The 19,408-nt window shown below is 45.6% G+C and overlaps 1 protein-coding gene across 1 annotated transcript in view; it reads right to left on the reverse strand.

Annotated features, from left to right (window-relative positions):
- The window catches only part of Gldn (gliomedin), a 47,822-nt gene that overhangs the window by 12,056 nt on the left and 16,358 nt on the right, over positions 1-19,408 (reverse strand). The window contains exons 2-4 of the mRNA XM_028783339.1: positions 16,733-16,784; positions 9,241-9,258; positions 8,827-8,934 (exon numbers count right to left, since the gene is read on the reverse strand). Of these exons, the coding sequence (XP_028639172.1) occupies positions 8,827-8,934; positions 9,241-9,258; positions 16,733-16,784 (178 nt within the window). The remainder of the gene's footprint in view (positions 1-8,826; positions 8,935-9,240; positions 9,259-16,732; positions 16,785-19,408) is intronic.

The following is a 19,408-nucleotide window of genomic DNA, read 5'->3' on the forward strand; positions in this document are numbered from 1 at the left end:
TCTCTCTCTCTCTCTCTCTCTCTCTCTCTCTCTCTCTCTCTCTCTCTGAGTGTGTGTGTGGTATGTGTGTGTGTAGTGTGTGATTGTGTGAATGTGTTGTGTTGTATCTGTGTGATGAGTGTGAGTGTTTGTATCTAGTGTGTGTGAATGTGTGTGGTGTATGTGTGTGAGTGTGGTGTGTGTGCTGTATGTGTGAGTGTGGTACATGTGGTGTGTGTGAGTGTGTGAGTGTGATGTGTATGTTTGTGTGTGGTATGTGTGTGAGTGTGGGGTATGTGTGGTGTGTGTGAGGAACGTGTGTGTGTGTGTGTGTGTGTGCGCGCACGCGCGCGCTTGAAAGCCACATGTTGATATCAGGTATCTTTTATCACTCTTCACCTTATTGTTTTTAACTAAAAAAAAAAAAAACAAAACAAAAACAAAAAACCAAAAAAAAACCCAAACAAACAAAGCTGGGAAGGGTGACACACACCTTTAGTCCCAGCACTCAGAAGGCTGAAGCTGGCAACTCTTTCCTTTTGAGTCCAGCCTGGTCTTCATAGTGAATTCCAGACCAGACATGACTATGTAGAGAGATCCTGTCTCAAAACAAAACAAAACAAAACAAAACAAAACAAAACAAAACAAAGAAAGGAAGAAAAAGAAGAGAAAGCTTAGTGTGTGTGTTGGAGGCAGGTGTGCTCACGTGGAGGTCAGAGTTGGACAACTTGCACAGTCAGTTCTTTTCTTCCACCATGTGGGTCCTGGGTGCTGAACTCAGGTCACCTGACTTGTACTGCTAAGCCAGATCATTGGTCCCATCTTACTTTTTGAGATAGAGGTCTCTTTACTGAGCCTGGAGTCGCTGTTTTATCTGGACTAGTTGGCCAGCAAGCTGTAGGGAAGGAACCTTCTGTCTGCTCCTGCCACTCTCCAGGTGCCATCACAGAAGTGCACTGTTGCGCCTGCTTGCTTTTTAGTCATCACATGTGACATCTATTGACACCCATGTTATGTCAGAGCTGCAGGTCCTGCACAGTGAGGCTGCAACATGTGACTCTTTACTGGCATTGAGTTACATAGTCTGTTAGAGAAGAAATGTCTTTGATTCCTGCCTAACTCCCAAGGGAGAAGTGGCTCTCTTGTTTTCTTCTGGGGTGGTCCGCTCAAAGCAGACAATTCCACTAAGCCTGTGATAGCTCCAGGTTGGGGTCAATTTCATTGTCTTCACAACAGGGTGTGAGGGAAGACAATTCATTCTTGACGGTGCCACCTGTCACTAACTGAGGCAAAGGAGAGGGAGTCATGCAAATCAAATCTCAAGTCACGCCCTGGAGGGAGGGCATTGCTTTTGGTTTTCTTAACATGAAGGTTTGATTTTTAGAGATGATATTGTAACATTAACTTTTTTGGGCAACATTAACTCTTACTGAGAAAATATGAGACAGATGGAAAGAAAAAAACAAAGCCACTTGGTTCTGAGGCCCTGGAACATTGGATTTCATAGAAGATGCTGACATATAACTGGCAACATTCAAGTCTCCAGTCTTAACTCTAAAACTAAGATGGGGTTTTCAGACTCTTGCAGGCCATTTCCATGTAGCCTCCTTTTTGGAAAGGCCATCACAGAAAGGGAAAAAGGTCAGTTCAGAGAGACAAGACAACATGCTGTCGTTTAGATATAGGGACAAGGCTGATCCCAAGATCTCAGAAAGTAGAGTAGTGTTTGCCAAAACTAGACAGGTTTGGGGGCAGTGGGAAGGAATCCACTCTGTATGGAGTGAAATGGGCAGAGGGATAACTCCACCCTATAGGAACAAACTAGGGTAACAGTAGCTGATGAACTGGATTGAATTCTTGAAAATAGCTCTCGGAGATGACTTGGGATATTCCCAACACAAAGAAATTCTGTAGGATTTTTTTTTTAAGACAGAGTCTTATGTAGTCCAGGCTATCCTTGAACTCACCATGTGGCTGAGACTGACTTTGGAAGGTGTGTGTCTGTATGTGTATGTTACTTAACATGACAGTAGCCCTAATCTGACCATTATGTCTTGTTTAAATATATTGAAATTCCACACTACATGTCCGTAATATAATTACAATTATTTATGTCAACTAAAAGCATATTAAGAGTATATGTGGTTTAAATATAAATATTATATTAAAGTGTTTTGAAATATATTACAAATAAAAAATTATAAATTACATGGTTGGATATGGTAGAGTGAATGGAGGAGAGTTGTTTTTTTGTTTTTTTGTTTTTTTTTTTTCAACTAAGACCAAGTTTCTCTTCCACCTCTGGAAGAAAAACATGATGCTAGTCACTGGGGACATAGCCCAGCTGGCAGAGGGCTTGCCTAGCATGTACAAAGCCCTAGGTTCGATCTCCAGCAACACATTAAACACGATTGGTGGTATATCTCTGTAATTCCAATATCTAGGAGGGAGGCAGGGGACAGGAATTCAAAATCATCCTCAACTACATAGGAAGGTTGAAACCAGTCTGAGCTAGAGATCTTGACTTACAGAAAATGGGAAAAAATGCTGGCAAATATTAATATAGAATTTACTATGTGTCTGGCCCTAATATTTCATATGTATTAATTCATCATTCCCTAAACGCTATGAGATTAATAAGATTACTACCTCTATTTAATAAATAGGGAAACACAGTGAGGATGTAACCTATTCAAGGGTTCACACCTGGTCAGTGTGGAGCCAGGGCCCACACCAAGCCTCTGGGCTCCAGGTCTGGTTTTGTTCTCCATGTTTCTGAAGTTGGAAGCTGTGAAGGGTGTTGATTCTTCTGGAAACATTTAGGTTCCAGTCTTAAGTTCTGCTTCATTGGGTCAGGCAGCTCGACAGAGGATGTGGTTTAGATACGAAGTGTCCCCAAGAGGCTCGGTGCCCCAGTACAGAGAGAGGTGATTGAACCATGAAGGCTTAACCCCCTGACGGATTCAGCAAGGCATGGGGTACTGGCAGGTAGGGCTTGCATGGAGGAAAGGGTCACTAAGGCCAGACCTTGGAAGGACATTTTGTCCCTCAGTGTTTCCTGTGCTACTCCATACTTCCTGATAAGGAGACTTTGTGCACCATGCCCTTCTGCCATGAGCCACGAGGTCCTGAAACATAGCCAGCTGCCATGCATGGAGACAAAAATCTACTCTAGCATGCAGGCAAAAATCAACCTTTTCTCCTTTACTCTGTCAGCTGTTCCATCACAGTGGCCAAAATCAAATGAATACAAGAGCTTGTACTGGCTCCTACCCACCCTTAGTCCTGCTCTGGAGGACGTTAGCTCCTAGGTTCATTCCTATCTGGTTTGGGTCCCTATTAATACCCAAGGGTGGCCTCAGAACCTGCAAACCCAGGGCTTCTATTCTTCCTTCCTCCACAGTATTTCACCTTGTCTTAGTTCTGAGATGCTAATCTCCTCTCTTTTGCATATCCTTTCTGCTTAGTTTTACTGCAGAAGCCATTGTCTACGCAGGGTCCTGTTTGCTCAAAGCTGCCCAGGGAAGTCAGGCTTGTCCTTCGTCTAGTATAGTCTGCCATGAGATGCAAACATCTTCCAGTCAGAATAAATGGTATTGACTACAATTTGTTCATAAAATAGACAGCCAGGTAGATTTGTGCTATACTCTCATTTATACATGCATACATTCTTCGTCCAAACTGGCCTTAACTAATAGCTGAGAGGATTCGTGACATCTACAAGACATAGACTCAGCCTTCACAGGCTCACACTGTAGAAGAACATTTAGAATTAAAAGTACCATACAATTGTAGCACTACCTCCTCCATCTTTAGATGAGAAGGTCAGGGCCCTAAGGATACAGTGAAATGCCCGAGACAGAACCTTTCTACTGTCCCCATGTATCAAATGAATAAGGCACACAACCGGGCTGAGAATGCAGGGCAGTATTGGTCAGCTGTATATCTGTATGTCTGTCTAGAAGGCTGGCAGTCACCCAGATCTCCCTGTTGGCCTCAGAGCTGGGGCTTAAGTCGGAGGCTGTTTAAAGCCCCGTACATCCCAAGTTAGTTGCACTAGTCTTTAGGGGCCTGGGCTCCTTTCTGGATTGCTGCCACCAGCCACCAGCCTGTGCTATGTTTCAGTAAGTCTGCTCAACTGGGTCCTAAGCCAGTTGAGTTTCCCTTGGGAAGAGAAGATGAGTGTCCCTGCATGAATAAGGACAGGGTTGGAATCTGAGAGACTTGGGTTCAAGACCAACTTGCCTCCCTTTGGAGCTTCTCTTTTTGAGACAAGGTCTCACTGTATAGTTTAGGCTAGCCTTGAACTTGAGTTCATCCTGAGTGCTCGTACACAGGCATGTGACCCTGTGTCTCCCTTATTAGCTTTTTGATGTTAGACATGGGGTGGAGGACTAAGACAGACATGACTCGTTCTCGTGGGCCTCGTTCAGGGACTTGAAGAGCAGCCTATCAACCATGAACACTGAAGTTATTCCTGGAAGGGGTAATGCCATGACGGAGAAGGGGCCGTGACTGGGTGGAGGAAACACAGCCTGTGCATGGTGGGCAGGACTGACCTTGATGAGCAGATGACATCTGAACTGAGAAATGGTACTAAGGAAGGGCTAGCTAAAGAAGGGTCCAGAGGGGGTATTTGGGGAGTGGGCACACCAAACAAAAGGCCCAGGGTAAGGGTGGACTTAAACTGTTCAACAAACAGAAAAATAAGATCTCTTTACCTGGAAAGAACATAGCTAACAGAAATATCCCCTGGGTAGGGTCATGAGAGAAATAAATGAACCCTGTGCTAGCTAGGGCACTTAGTAGGTGCCTGGACGACATGGTAGCTGTTTTGGATTGTTGAGAAGATGGCAGGGAGAGTAATATCCCATTCTGACTGGGATCCTGTCTCTGTGGACCAGAGTTCCTTTTTGAACACTGTTTTCTTCCTCTGGCGAGCATTTCTACTCCTCCTTCCCCTACTCCAGGCAGGTCACATCTTTGTCTAAAACCCCACAGTGCTTTCTTGGATGCTGACAAGGAGACCCAATGCTGCTAATCTGAAGGGTCTGGAAGGGCCTGACTGGCCTCTTCACTGAAGGTCCCACGAGTGGCAGGGCCTTCCTCTGGGTCACTGTCCCCTCACTTTAAGATATAACCACAGTGACCCTCTGGCTCTACGGCTCTATCATGTCTCACAGCATCACTTCCTTCAAGCTCCTGTCTCTGGCTGAGGGTGTGGCTCGGTTGATTGAGTAGGCCTAGTGTGCAGGAAACCTCGGGTTTGCATTCTATGAAGATGGGTGTGGGGCACATACCTGTAAATCCTGGCACTCAGAGGCAGGAAGATCAAAAGTTCAGGATCACCCTCTTCTCAGTAAGTTCAGGGCCAGCCTAAACTGTAGGCTTCCCATGAGTCTTGGGTGTTTGAATACTTGGTGCCCAGATGATGGCTGTTTGGGGAGGTTTAGGAGGTGTGGCTTTGCTGAAAGAACTATGTCCGTGAGGGCAGGCTTTGGAATTTCAAAAGACTGATGCCATTGTGGAGTTAGCCTTCCCTGTGGATTAATCCACATGTGGATCTTAATCCTTACATGTGGATTAAGATGTGAGTTCCTGCTTCTGCTCCACTGCCATGTGTGCTTGCCACCAGCACCAGGCCTGCCTGTCACCATGTTCTGCATATAATGGCGATCGACTTTTATCCCTTGTAGCTGCAGACCCCCGAAAAAACAGTTCCTTCTATATGTTGTCTTCGTCATAGTGTTTTATCATAGCAACAGAAAAGGAAATATACAATCCCTTCTTTCAGAACAATCTGGACTTACAGCCTCCTCCTGCAATTGTGGTATACATGATCATTGAATGCTAGCTTCCCCCAAAGAATGTTCCAGATCAGGATCTCTCTCTGTTTCCCCACTAGTATCTGAAATCTGTCCCATAAACATTTGTTGGTGAATGTTCCCCTCCCCCCATCTCCTCCCCTGCTTAACATCTCATCAGCAAAGATGTTTGCTGATGATCACTAGATCTCTCTCTCTCTCTCTCTCTCTCTCTCTCTCTCTCTCTCTCTCTCTCTCTCTCTCTGTCTCTCAGCTCTATTCCATGCTGTCTTCCTGTCATGGTCCCTCCCTAAGTGATCATACCCATACTTGCCTACAAGCTTTAGGGATGGCTATCTGGATGTGCTTTGAGTCCTGAGGTACCCTCAGACTGTACACCTGCATCACCAAGACCCATGGATACCTCAAGGCACCTCAGTTTAGCACATTCTGTGGTGTGTCCATGACTTTTTCTTTGAGGCTGAGTTAGGCTAGGCCACCTACCTCAGAAGCATCAAGGTCTAGCCAGGCAGGAAGTCTTTGTCTTCCCTGCTCTTCCCCTGTTCTTCCCATACCCTAAAGTCACCCCCAAACATCACTCCATTCCATCAGTCTTTCTTCACCCACTGCTATCCCTGCCTCAGCTCCCCTCAACTCCTGAGTTGGTGCCATGGTGTTTGGAAGGGAAGGTCTGAACCCTGAGACCCCTCAGGGGCTCCTCACTGCTCCCCAAATGCAGCTGGGCTCTCCTGTGGCCTTGCTGTTCTCCTTTTCTACTAAAGCCCTCCTCTGGCTCAGGATGATGGAAGTGGTGGATGAAGGAAAGCCTCTCAGGATGTGCTTCTGGGTGACCTAGTCAATGCCTCCCTTGCTCTCAAACCTGAGCTGTCTCAGACCCAAGCAACCTTCTGGCCACAGGACCTGGTTCTTCAGATAACCACAGTCTTTATCTTGAACAGTCTTAGCTTGGCTACTTGGCATAGTGCTTTTGGTCTCTCCCAGTCACAGTGCCAGCTTTAGGAAGGAGCTGTGGCTCAGAGAACAATCTTCCTGACTATGAAATATGTTTGCATGCTGAACAGCTTGATATAAGGGAAATGAAAAGCTTTCAACCCACGCTTCGAATCAAGGTCCTCCACCCACCATCACTCAAGGAGAGTACTTCTGTCTGGTGTTCCTGTTATCTGCACAAAGACTAGACAGCATCAGAAAAGACATAGGTGCCCTTCCCCAGCTGACTGGGGGCTGGTATGGGTTATCTATCTCAGAACAGAAGATTAAGTACCAGATCCACTCTCCTTACAAGATCATAGCTATCCCTTGGGCTCATTCAAACTCCAGATAGGATCTTCATGCAGGCTAAGTTCTATCCCCAAACCAGTCATTCTCCATGGTCATCACTGACAGCCCTTATAGGAAAAGGAGGTGTACAGGTCTCTGAGGGTCTGGCCTGTGAGGAATGGTAATGTGTCTTGTCTTTTGTTAGGTGTCCTGCTCAGTGAGTTTCAGTGAGTTCAGAGGGAAGAAGGGAAACTTTGTCTCTACAAAGCCTAATTAGCTTTGTTACATTTGAACCAATGTCTAGACTAGCACCTGCCACATAAGCACATTTCCCATGAATTGATGAGATTTTCTCTACTTGTGGTTATAAGAGGCCATGGCTGCTTAATTACACGTCCTCAAGACTAGGGCTCTGTCTCAAATCTTTTAGAAAGTGTTCCCTTTATATATGCCCTCATATTCACTTCTAACACGGTGCTCCCCACCCAAAGTCTGCCCCCAGAATATTAATTTTCTAGCCTTGATCACAAGTTTGATGTCTTCCCAGGATAAACCGAATGGCTGCACATTGTAGTAGCCATCATTATTCTACGCCGATGATCATTGGCAGTTATAATTATTATCTGGCTCTGTAATTCCAGTTGTAATTGCTGGCCTGGTGAGATCTGAGTTGACTTGGGTGGTGTGTATGCATTGTCATCTGCAGGGCTGCCCCTGGAAACACAAGTAGGTAGGCTTGCTGAGGGGCAGAGATACCCAGCATTTCTCTCCACCGGTTCTCACTTAGATAGCTATGAGAATATCCCCAGAGGTGCTAGGAGGGGGAACTGCCAGGGGTACTACTCGGGGAGCTGCACTACTTGAGAGAAGCCCCTAGTACCTCTCCTAGCCCAGGACCTGTCCAGAGCTGTAGAGCTAAGAAACTACACAGATAGAACCTGATAGAGTCTCTGGCTAAGATCAACCTTTCTCTGCCTTTTTACTACTGGCCTTGCCTGATAGAAAAAAGCACAGAGTCTCTCCTGCCAGTGTCTGCAAGTCCCCACCATGCTACTTGCCAGTTTTCTTCAGAGGATTCTGCCTCAGCCATCTCCACAGGCTCTCAAGGCAGTGCTGATAGATCTTCAAAACCTATCTGACCCTGGCCTTCTGTTAGGCTTCACAGCACCAGCCCCTGCATCTCTCTGAATACAACAGACAGGTTGCTGTCTCTGGGCCTTTATTCACACAGGGCAGCCCAGAGGAACTACCTCAGAGACAGTGGGAATCCCTTTGTGAGCTTCCTTAAGAGTGGGCCCTAAGTTAAATGCCTGCCTTGAAGAGGTCTGAGTGTTGCCTTTCTACTTAAGTGTGGGAGTTCTTCTGCTAGTCAGGAAAATCCTCCACAAAGGCCAACATCAGTCCCTTGAAGGTCAACCAAACACAGCAAACTGCTGGAAGGAAGGTAGCAATGGGAAGTGTAGGGGAGGCTGAGCCCTGACTGAACATAGGAGTGAGCACATGGGGGTCATAGCCCACTTCCATGAGTCTCCAGCTGCAGAAAGAGAAGTCTGTTCCTAGAAAGCTGGTCCCTCTGTTCTGATGTAAACATGTGGACCAAAAGGAAGATGCTGGGCATCTCAACAGCCTCAAGGTGGGAGTTACATCAGCACCCCATGCAGAAGATGAAGGGTCTGTGTCCACATAGTACTTCCCGGTGCTGCCCACATGAACACATGGAGAAAAGAAACAAAGGAATGAATTGGCAGAACTGCCCAATTACCCATTTTTCCTCTCTTCCCAATTGTTCCTTTTTCTCCCTTTGGACCCTGGACACCAGGTTGTCCGTCTGATCCATTGTGGCCTGGTAACCCACCAGCTCCTGGAGGTCCTGTGCCAAGCATCAAATGGGAACAGTTAACATCGTCACTGAAGGTGATGGGATCCCTCTAGCTAGTGAGACAGCCAGCATCTATGCCGTTTCCCACATCTTCCTGCTTTTTCCCAATCTCCTCCTATAACAGGGACAGGTGGAGGGTGGCGGGGGGGGGGCTCTCAAGTTAGAGCCACAGAAAAGGATATGGATGCAGGTAGGATGCGACTTTACCCCACCCCTCCACCACCAAGAACCCTGGTTCTTGGATCCTGGCCTTAAGCCTTCCATAGCTGCCCCTTGAAATAGGAAATGGGTACTTACCTGGTGGGCCAGGTGGTCCTACAACAGAAAAGAGAAAATAGATGATAAAGCCAAAGGAAGTAGAATGAGAAACCAGTGTCACAAACCCCTTTCCTCCCTAAAAATGTCTTTGTCACCTGCTAAGAAAACAATCTTGCATTATTATTTATAGTTTACTATGTCCTCCCTAAGAGAAAAGCAACTGAGCAAAAAAACACTTGCTAATCAAACTATTTTTTAAAATTACATTTCAACAGGCCTAGAATAATTTCTGGGCAGGTTTCAATATAGATTCATACATCAATCATCTTAGAAAAGGTCAAACTAATTATCTGGGGGCCAATGGAAACACAAATTCTCCTACAGTCCTGGTGAAGGATAGGTGTCAGCACATGCCACTTCAGAGCAGAACACTGATTGTCACTAGAACACTTATAAGAGCCCCCCCCCACCATTCCCAGCCACCTTGTCTCCTCTAGGACACTGAGGAGTAACCCTAGCCTACACTGGCTTTATGGGCCTGTATTTTGTTGCATGAAATAGCCTGAGAAAGTCTGAGAGTTCAGGTCAGGTGACAAATAGATTCTTTAGTGTGAAATGATCTGAGGACCTAAGTGGTTTGGATGAATCATTTACACAGAACTGAGCAAATGATTTTGCTTCCAGAAATAGGCATGTCTTACTGTTTAGCTAGACTGAGCACTTGGGCTAGCCAGAAAGTCTGTAACATGAGAAAACTGAGCTCCTTGTGTTTCTCTAGCTAATACATAATGATTTCCAACCTGAGCCTTTGACCACTCAGAGGCAAGCATTTCTAAATGTATGTCATGCACACCAAACTCCACTAAGAAATCTCAATACTGGTGTCTGCTGTGTTCATAGTCTATGCAAGGGCGGAGCCTTTAAAACTAAAGGGCAATATTGAGGGCTAGATAAAGAAGCCACCACCAGGAAACTGGGAAAATTTCTGGCCACATTGAAATCTGAGAAGAGCTCCCAAGAAGGTGATCTTTGGACTGAGGTCCTAAAGAAACAGTGGGACTAAGAAGTCAGTATATATGGGCCCAGGACAGAGAGAAGTCAAGGTCTGAAGGGAACTATCAAGGCTCAGGATGGGAGAAAGAATAAAAGAACTGCCCATGCTTGTGGGGTGGACAAGGCCATGGATGGGCTACACAGCGAGAAGCACCTGAATGCCAGGATAAGACACAGACTCTGAGAGGCGGGTACCTGAGTGGAATGTGCCACTGGGATATCAGTGTAGGTGTGAGATGTTCTCTGTAGCAGGAAGATGAGCACAGCTAAGTTAACTGGATAGAAACAGATGGGGTGCACAGAGAAGCTGACAGGGGTATGATGGGGAGAGAACATACAAACCTTTGAGGTGAAAGTCGGGCACAGTTGTGGGTAAATGTGACAGCTGAGTTGCAGGAAAAGCTAGAAGTTCAAAGAATATCTCCATGGAATAAGGAAGACTCCGTGTCCAGTTAGAAGTAGGTGGGGGGATTTTAGACAAATGGATTCTAGGACATTGATGAATAGCGTCTAGGGACATAGAATTCTTGGAAGAATGATGTCTGTGAGCACTTTCAACATGCAGGGATTTTCAGGGATTTCAGGCCTTTCTCAGTAGCTCAATTTTCTTTTCAGGGGATAGCTCTAACCAAGTAACCAAAAGACATATATAATAAAAACCTTATGAAATTGGAGAAGATGTCAGGAGATGAAGATATCTGCCACGCTTATGGATCGCTCAATTTAGGATTAACACAATGAAAATGGCCATCCTACTAAAAGCAATCCACAGATTCAACACCTTCCCTTTCAAAATGCCACCACAGGTTTCCACAGAAATCGATAGGACAAATTACAGTTTCCTATGGAAACACAAAATAAACAGGACAGGTAAAACAATCCTGACTCATAAAAGAATTGTGGGAAGGATCACCATTTCTGATTTCAAGCAATACTACGACAGTAGAGGAATAAAAACAGCATGGTTTAGCATAAAATAAACACAGTGATCAATGGAATTGAATTGAGGACCCAGATGTAATTCCATACACCTATGGACAAAGCCAGAAATACACACTGGGGGAAAAAAAACCCAGCATCTTCAACAAATGATGTTGGTCAATCTGGATGTCTGCATGTAGAAGAATGCAAATAGGTTGCTGTTTCTCACCCTGTACAAAACTCATCGCTAAATAGACTAGGGCTCCACATAAGGCTAGATAATACTGAGTCTGGTAGAGGAGGAAGTGGAGGGATAGCCTTGAACTCATTGGCACAGGAAAGACTTTCTGAGCGGGACACCCAGTTAACCCAGGCACTGGAAACAACAGTTAATACATGGGACCTTACAAACCCGAAAAGCTTCTAAACAAAGCACGCCACCATTTGGACAGAGCACCAGGCTACTGTGATTTCTCTAACGATGAGACACACATGGGTGGGAAATACGTAAGTGTTTACTGTCCGAAGTCATCAGGGAAATTCAAATCAAAGCTGCTTTGAGATACACCAGTTAGAATGGCCAGGATCAAGGAAACAAGTGACAGTTCATGCTGGTAAGGATTCGTGGGAAGGGAGCATGGACTCACTGCTGTGTTGTGGGAGTGCAGACTTGTACAGCCACTGTGAGAATCAGGGTGGAGATACCTCAGGAGGCTGGAAATAGATCTACTTCAAGATCCAGCCCCACCACTCCTTCACATGTACTCAAAGGACTCTATATCCCACTATAGAGACACTTGCTCAACATGGGAGAAAGTCAAATACTATTGTTCTGTTAAAGGAACACATCAATGAAGTGGCTCCTAATGACATTCTGCTGTATTCACAGATCAGTGCCTTGCTCAGCCATCAGCAGAGAGGCCTCCTCCTGCAGCTCATGGGAACTAATATGTAGATTCACAACTGGACTATGTGCAGAGAGTCAGAGACCTTGGAATGCTCAATCATAAAATGGGATTTCTTCACTAATTCTCTCTCCTCGGGGCTCAGGGAACTATGTGGGAGAGGAGGCAGAAAGAGTCTAAGAGCCAGGGAGGTTGTAAGACTCCAGGGAAACAGTGTCTTCCAGACACAACAGGGCTGACACACATGTGAACTCCCAGAAACTGTGGCAGCAGGCAGAGTCTGCACAGGTCCAAGCCAGACAGGGTGCCAGAGCTGAAGGTGTCAAGCAGACGTAGGCTCCTACCCCTACCAAGAAGCCATCTCCAATTGACAGTCGATGGCAAAAACCAGTTTCCTTCAACTGAGTGTCATTGGTTCTACAAACCACACTTAAGGGCAGGCCCCATGCCCCAGAGTAGAAGGCTAACAAAATGAACTCAGCCAGTTTTGGAGATTTTTTTTGTTGTTGTTGTTGATGTCTCATATAGCTTTGTTTGGGCATTTAAAAAAAATACTGTTGGCTTTTTGTTTTTATATTATGGTTTCTGAATTTGAGTTTTTATGTGTTTTGGGTTATGTGTGTGCGTGTGTATACCTGTGTTTCTTGTGCTTTTTCATTTCTTTCTTCTTTTTAATTGTTTTTATCCTATTTGTTTTCTAAAATGAGAAAGAAAGCACGGACTCAGACGGGTAGGGAGGTGGGGAGGAACTGGGAGGAGAGAGGGAGGGGAAACCATGATCAGAATATATTGCAATAAAAAAATATTTTCATGGTGCACTCCTTTAATCCCAGCACTCAGAGGCAGAGGTGGGTGTATCTGTGAGTTCTAGATCAGCCTGCTCTAGACTGTTCTAGTGGCTTCCAGGATAGCCAGGGCTAAGAGAAACTACTCTTTGTTTGTTTTTTTTTAAATCAATTTTAAAAGTATATAGTAATTTGCTGAGAAGGCTTGAGTTGGTACTGTGTCTGTACCAGCAGATGGCGTACACATGCACACACTGAAAAGGGCTGATGGCAACAGGAGTCAGAAGGCCTCTACAGGATGTGCCACAAGTAGAGGAGCAGAGGATGATGGAAGGACTCTGTAAGATGCGTGTTGATCATGTTAAAAGGGCATCAGGAGCTTCCAGGAGAGTCCGACAATCATCTCAGGGGTGAACCTTAGTGAGGACTCCTCAGGGGCTGTGTGTTTACAATGTTAGCTCTTCATAGTCTTCCAATGAAACACTCTATCACAGTTCACTGGGCTCCACTGACTACAGTTCTGTTTGTATCTAGAGACTCTCCCACCATGCTTCTTAAAATTAAACATCTGGGTGCCATCTAGAGAGATGAGCTCATTCTGGGCTGAGAGGGAGGCCCAGGACCTGCATTTTTACTGGGTATCCCTGGTGAATGGCATGCATGGTCACAGATCCCCTAATATGAGGTGGTGGGTTTCTAGAAAAATATTTAGTCACCATCAGCACATCCTCAAAAGGGTCCCTGTGAATGTGGGGTCCCTGGAGAGTGGAGCTTCTGTTGGGAAGTGCAGTACATCTAGCCTTGGCCTGTAAGGGTTCAGAGCCATGCAAACTCTCTCCGTGAGTGCCTGGTGCCTACCCTGAGATGACAGAGGTTTGAGGTAGCCACACCACGATGCTCTGTATAACCAGAGGAAGACATCTAGCCTTGGCCTGTAAGGGTTCAGAGCCATGCAAACTCTCTCCGTGAGTGTCTGGTGCCTACCCTGAGATGACAGAGGTTTGAGGTAGCCACAGCATGATGCTCTGTATAACCAGAGGAAGCAGTGCTGGAGGGCTATTCAAGCATCACTGGGTGTTGGGAAGCAAGAGCTTTTGGTACGTTAGACTGCTGAAGTTTTACTGTCTGTGAACCAAAGCATGACCTAACCTGTATTGGCGAATTATACACCTGTATAGCCATATAATGATTTGGCACAATGGTAATACTGTTATTTCTTCTCAAGTGGTGGATTTCTGCTAGCAGAAAAGACTCTTAATGGAGGCAAGAAGTACAGGCTTGGCAGTTGATGGGGAAAATGATAACAAAGAACTATAGCCTCAAGATTGGGCACTGGCGGAGGACGATTCTGGAGGCTTCTGGGCTACCTGACTCCTCCCACAATGACCATTTCAAAGCAGAGGGAAGAGAGCTGTCCTCATCTGCAACTCTCCTCCAGACATCTCCCTGTTCACCTGACTCAAGGCACCAGTGAGCATACCGATGAACACAGAGGAAGCGCTTTTCCAAAGACTGATTTTAAAGAAGGCATCAAACTCACTAGAAACACCTCAGATGGTGTGAGGCCAGGGGCTGTTGTTTCAGAGACAGCTGGGGGGTGGGGTTGGGGGGAGAGCGCCACAGCCCCGAGGAAACCTGGGTATCTGCAATCCTACTCTCTTCCCGGCAAGGGCTCACTGGGGTATGGTTTTTCTGCCTATGGAGTTGCTCCCCAACTTCCATATACTTAAAAAAAGTTTTTAAAAAGATGAATCTACTATGAAATTAGGCCGTTCTCTGGGGTTTGAGGCTAGCTCTACACTCCTGCCCAGAATCCACACTAGTCTGTGGACTGAGGCTCATTGTCTGTCCCCACCCCCACTATAGACAGTATGCTCTGTCCCAAAGCTTTGCAACTAATACTTTTCATACTTAAGTTCTTAATTGAAGAGCTTCTGTGTAAAAGGAGATTCAATTTCATGGGAGAAGAGAGTGTTGGTTTTTGAAAGCGTGTCCTGAGGTGAGAAAGAATTACCTACTCAACCCATTTCCACCGTTCCAGTCCCCATCGCCACCCTCCTCTAAGTGGTCTGAATAGCTCTATCCCGCACATCCACCGTGAGCCTGCCTTTCAGGTCTCTATAAAAACCAGAAAGAAGCTTTTTCTGTGCCTCTCAAGGCTTTTGTGCCCGTCACTCCATCCCTCTGAGGGTTTCTGTAGCACTCATTACTGTCACATGTGGGAGCTCTGAAGAGGGACTTCCACAGACGGGAGGAAGGCGCTTACACCACTAGAGTTTCTGGACAAAGGACTGGGCTTTCTGAAGATATTTCATTTCCTGTGAAGGCCGAATGCCGCGTGAGTAATTCAATTAGCATTTCCCAAGAAGCCACAGGATTACAGCCTTTCTCTCTGAGGCCAAAATTAAGGGATGAGAGTTAGCCTTGAAACGGAGGCTACAGGTTCATCCTTTGACAAACTCACTCCCAAGTGAGGAGAGAAATTGAGCAAACGCTATAGAAGTTGGCCAGGTTCCTGGCATCCAGGTACTGATTGTGCGGGACCTTTTTACCCTGTGAGGTGCTGAAGTATTCACAGCAGCAACTTGGGACAGCAACCTCAGAATCCCAGCGAAAGCTTCGTCCTCTAGGCCTCGTGGACATCTTTTAGAGTCCACGAAAGTGTTTGCTCACTCCAATTCTACTGTTTTAATGAGAACATAATTCATTTCCCTCTCTCCTCAGGACTGACCTTCTCAGAAGGATGGGGAGTAGCACATCCAGAGTCAGGCTCTACAGGACAGGTCAGAGCACCCCTTGGCTTAGGGGCAGTGAGGGTCATTGCTGTGAACCAAAGCTTCACAGGGCCTGCCTTTAAGGTGAGGGGCAGGCTTCTGTCAGGCTCACATCCAGAAAAACATACCTTTACTGGGCACATATGTGTCTGTAAACCCAGTGCCCAGGAAGGCTGGGGAAGGAGGCGCCATACATTTGAAGCCAAACTGGGCTACATAGCAAGATCCTATCTTAAAAAACAAACAAAACTAACCCCCTTCAAAACAAAAAAAACAAATAAAAAAAAAAACCCACAGAAACCCTCACACATCTTTCTATTAGTCATTACTTGAACCAAGATTTGATACACCTCCTGGCTATTTCCTTTTCATGTATCCCTAGCCACTGAGAGGTGGGAGTGAGGTGTATGGCCAGCCTTTAAGTCCACCTAGCACACAGAATTCAGCACAAGAGATACTTCATAAAAGTGGCTCAGCAGACAATGTGCCTGCTCTGCAAGACCAATGTCCTGAATTTGATCCTTGGACCCTACGTAAAGGCAGAAGGGCAGAACCAACTCTGTACAGCTGTACTCTGACCCCGCATCCCACCCGACACGTGTGTCATGGCACACACATGCCCCACCCCCACATCATACACAGACACAAAGATAATGAATAGAAATAGAAAACCATTGGTTTGTGGCTGCCCAGTACATCCATCCAGCCCTGTCTGCCTATGCTGAACATCTGACACAGGGAAATAATCCCACCCGGTGCAGCGGGGTGCTTCTCACGGAAGGGAGGTCTACTGTGTACCTCTTTTCTCTTCTTCATTTTCCTCTTTAAAACTAGTGGGTGAAGAGAACATCCTTGGCTCTCATTTAGGGTCACATACATTTCTAATTTCTCAAGTCATTTTCCATGACTACATTTCTGTGACAATACCAGAAAATAATACTCTTATAACCATATTATAGTTGGTTTTACTTCCATTAAAAACATCTGGTAAAAGACTTTTGTAAGAGAGTGCCCTTAGGTGCGCTTTTGGGCCCTGACTCTTTGGCTAGCCCCAGTGTTCCACGTGGCTCTCCAGGAAGCAGCACAGACTTACCTGTAAGGCAGATGCCCTGGGTGCTGTTACACAGGTCTATCATCACCCGAATCTGTGAAGAGAGAGCTGATTAATAGCAAACAGTAGACAGTGGGCTTGGAAGATGTGCTTTATTCAGATGAGCAGAAAGCAGCTTGGAAGATCTGCTAAGTAACTTCAGGGTAATATGCTTGTGCCTAAGGAAAACAAATGACCAGGGGATGCTGAGAGCAGGAGAAATGGTCCTCCTCAGGGAAGCATGCAGCAACTGGTTATCCAATTCCAAATGGTGAGCCCTAAAACATACATGCAGGTAACATCATACAGACCTAGCAGAGAGTGCTTATTATGCATTTAGGAATATGTATGTCTATACTTACACATATAGGCTGCGTAATAACAATTGATGAAGATAAAAGCCATGAAAGAGAGCAGGGAGGGGAATATGGGAGGCTCGAAACAAGGGGATGAAAGGGAGAAATTATGTAACTATATTATAATTAAAAAAAAAAAAACCAAACTGACGTACACAAAAACCTGAAGAGCCAAGCATGGTGGCACAGGTCAGTAATCCCAGCCGATCCAGAGGCTGAGGCAAAAGGATGGCAGAGTGAACTCAAGGCCAGTTTGGTCAATGTATGGAGACTGGATATCTAAAGTTAAAGAGCTACGGATAAGGGTCGGTGGTAGAGTGCTTGCCTAGCATGCATGAGGCCCCAGTCCTTAGGATACCATCAAACTGCAAAGAAACCTTTGGAAGACCCGTGTATATTTGATATGAGTGATTTCCTTTAGCCTCTGAGAAGACAGAGGGGATCCCTGGGAAATCCAGTTTTCACTATGATGAATGGCAGGCTCCCAACATCTGCAAAGCTTGCTATGTGCCCCTGAATACTGAGCATGCCTTCACTGACCAGGTCAGGAAGCATCGAGGAGGTGTTTAACTTTTCAACACGCTAGTAATCCATCAACCTGCCTGGAGGCCTGAGTCAACTCATTGAAAGTACTCCTCACTGTCCTGTTCCTCAGACCATGGGACACTGTCGGCTCACTGGATAACTAACTGCCTGTTGGGTCACAATCACCACCACAAGGGCCAAGCTTGATGTCTACCTTTCGATAAACTCATGACCTAGCCTTCTCTTCTCTGTTCCCCAGAACCAAGGGTGATGACCTCAGGTCTGACATATGGATAAAATGCAGACCAGAGGACATGCTTTGGTTTATGTAAGGCAGCGGTGCGTGGACAAAAGCTTTAGTACGATTCTACACTGGTCCATTTAAGATGCCATAGGTGTGTGTGTTGGGGGGAACATCATGTGAGATGGAGGTGGAGGACCAGGTGGAAGAAACTGTCCCAAGCTCATCATGTCATGTAATGTTTTCTTCATGGATTGTGCCTTCACTTCAGTTACTTTTAGTGTTCTGGTCTGGAAGGAAGGCTCAGTGATTGTGAGCACCTGCTACTCTTGGGAGGACTGAAGTCCAGTTCCCATACTTACTGCCTACAATTCCAGATCCAGGGCATCCAAAATCTCCTTCTGGCTCAGCAGGCCTCTGGACTCAGGTACACGTATACATCCAGATACATTTAGATACACATAATTGAAAGTGAAAAATAAAACAAAACAAACAAATCCAAAAAACTCAAAATCGCTTTTAAAAGATAGTATTTGGCTGGAAGAAAAGGTGATTTAGTTTCTTATGTTGGATAGGTCCATTTGTTAGGGGATCCAGAGGGAAACTCATGTTGTATTTGTGTGTGTGTCAACAATATTTGTCGAGTGCTATCTAAAGAGGTTTGTGAGCTAAGGAGTGCACATCACATATTTACATAAATATAGTAAAACTCAACTGTGCGGGAAATACAAGTGGGTGCTTCTTATCTGCACTCATAAATTCAGCTAACTACAGGCTGAAGAAGACTCATGCTTGTACTGAATATGTTCTTTTGTCATGCTCTAAATGACACCACAATTATGTGCACAGCATTTATACTGTATTAGGGATTCTAAGCAATCCAGAGGTGATTTAAAGTAGACCAGAAAATGTGCATAGATTACATTCAGATGCTACACTATTTAATACAAAGGGATTTGAGTATCTTGTAAGTCTGGTATCTAAGAAGGGATGTAGAATGAATCCCCTGTGGATGCCAGGGGCGGGGATGATGTATTCTACTGTAGGATAAGATCTAGAAACCAACTAATACCTTGGAAATGTCTCAGGTGCCTCCGCTGCCCAGCAACTCTCTGAACTGAAGCGTACCGGGCAGTGCTCATTTCTAATAGTGCCCCTGTCTACTCAGGGCACACAGCCTGCTGGGGAATGGGGGAGGGGTGAGGCTCAACTCCAGGCCCACTGTACTCTATAATGGCTTTGATAATTATCTTAACATGACCAGACCCCCACCCCCATGGATTCACTGCATTTTAGTTATTTTTATAAATGAATGTAATCAGCTGCACCACGACAAAATTTATTGTCTTTAAAAAATATATAATTACCCATTGAACGGACCAGAAAAGACTTCACAATGATTCATCTGTTGCCTGGGGGATCACAGCAGAAGCTGGTTTGCCACAGCCAAGCATCAATAGGGAAAATGAGCCTTTCTTCCTGACACTCATTACTGGTCTGGGACAGGCACAGCTGGAAACTGTGGGGAGGGAGTTTTCATTTCCTGACCTGTTGGCT

The sequence above is a fragment of the Grammomys surdaster genome, unplaced genomic scaffold (assembly GCF_004785775.1).
Source record: "Grammomys surdaster isolate TR1022 unplaced genomic scaffold, NIH_TR_1.0 1057, whole genome shotgun sequence".
Lineage (NCBI taxonomy): Eukaryota > Metazoa > Chordata > Mammalia > Rodentia > Muridae > Grammomys > Grammomys surdaster.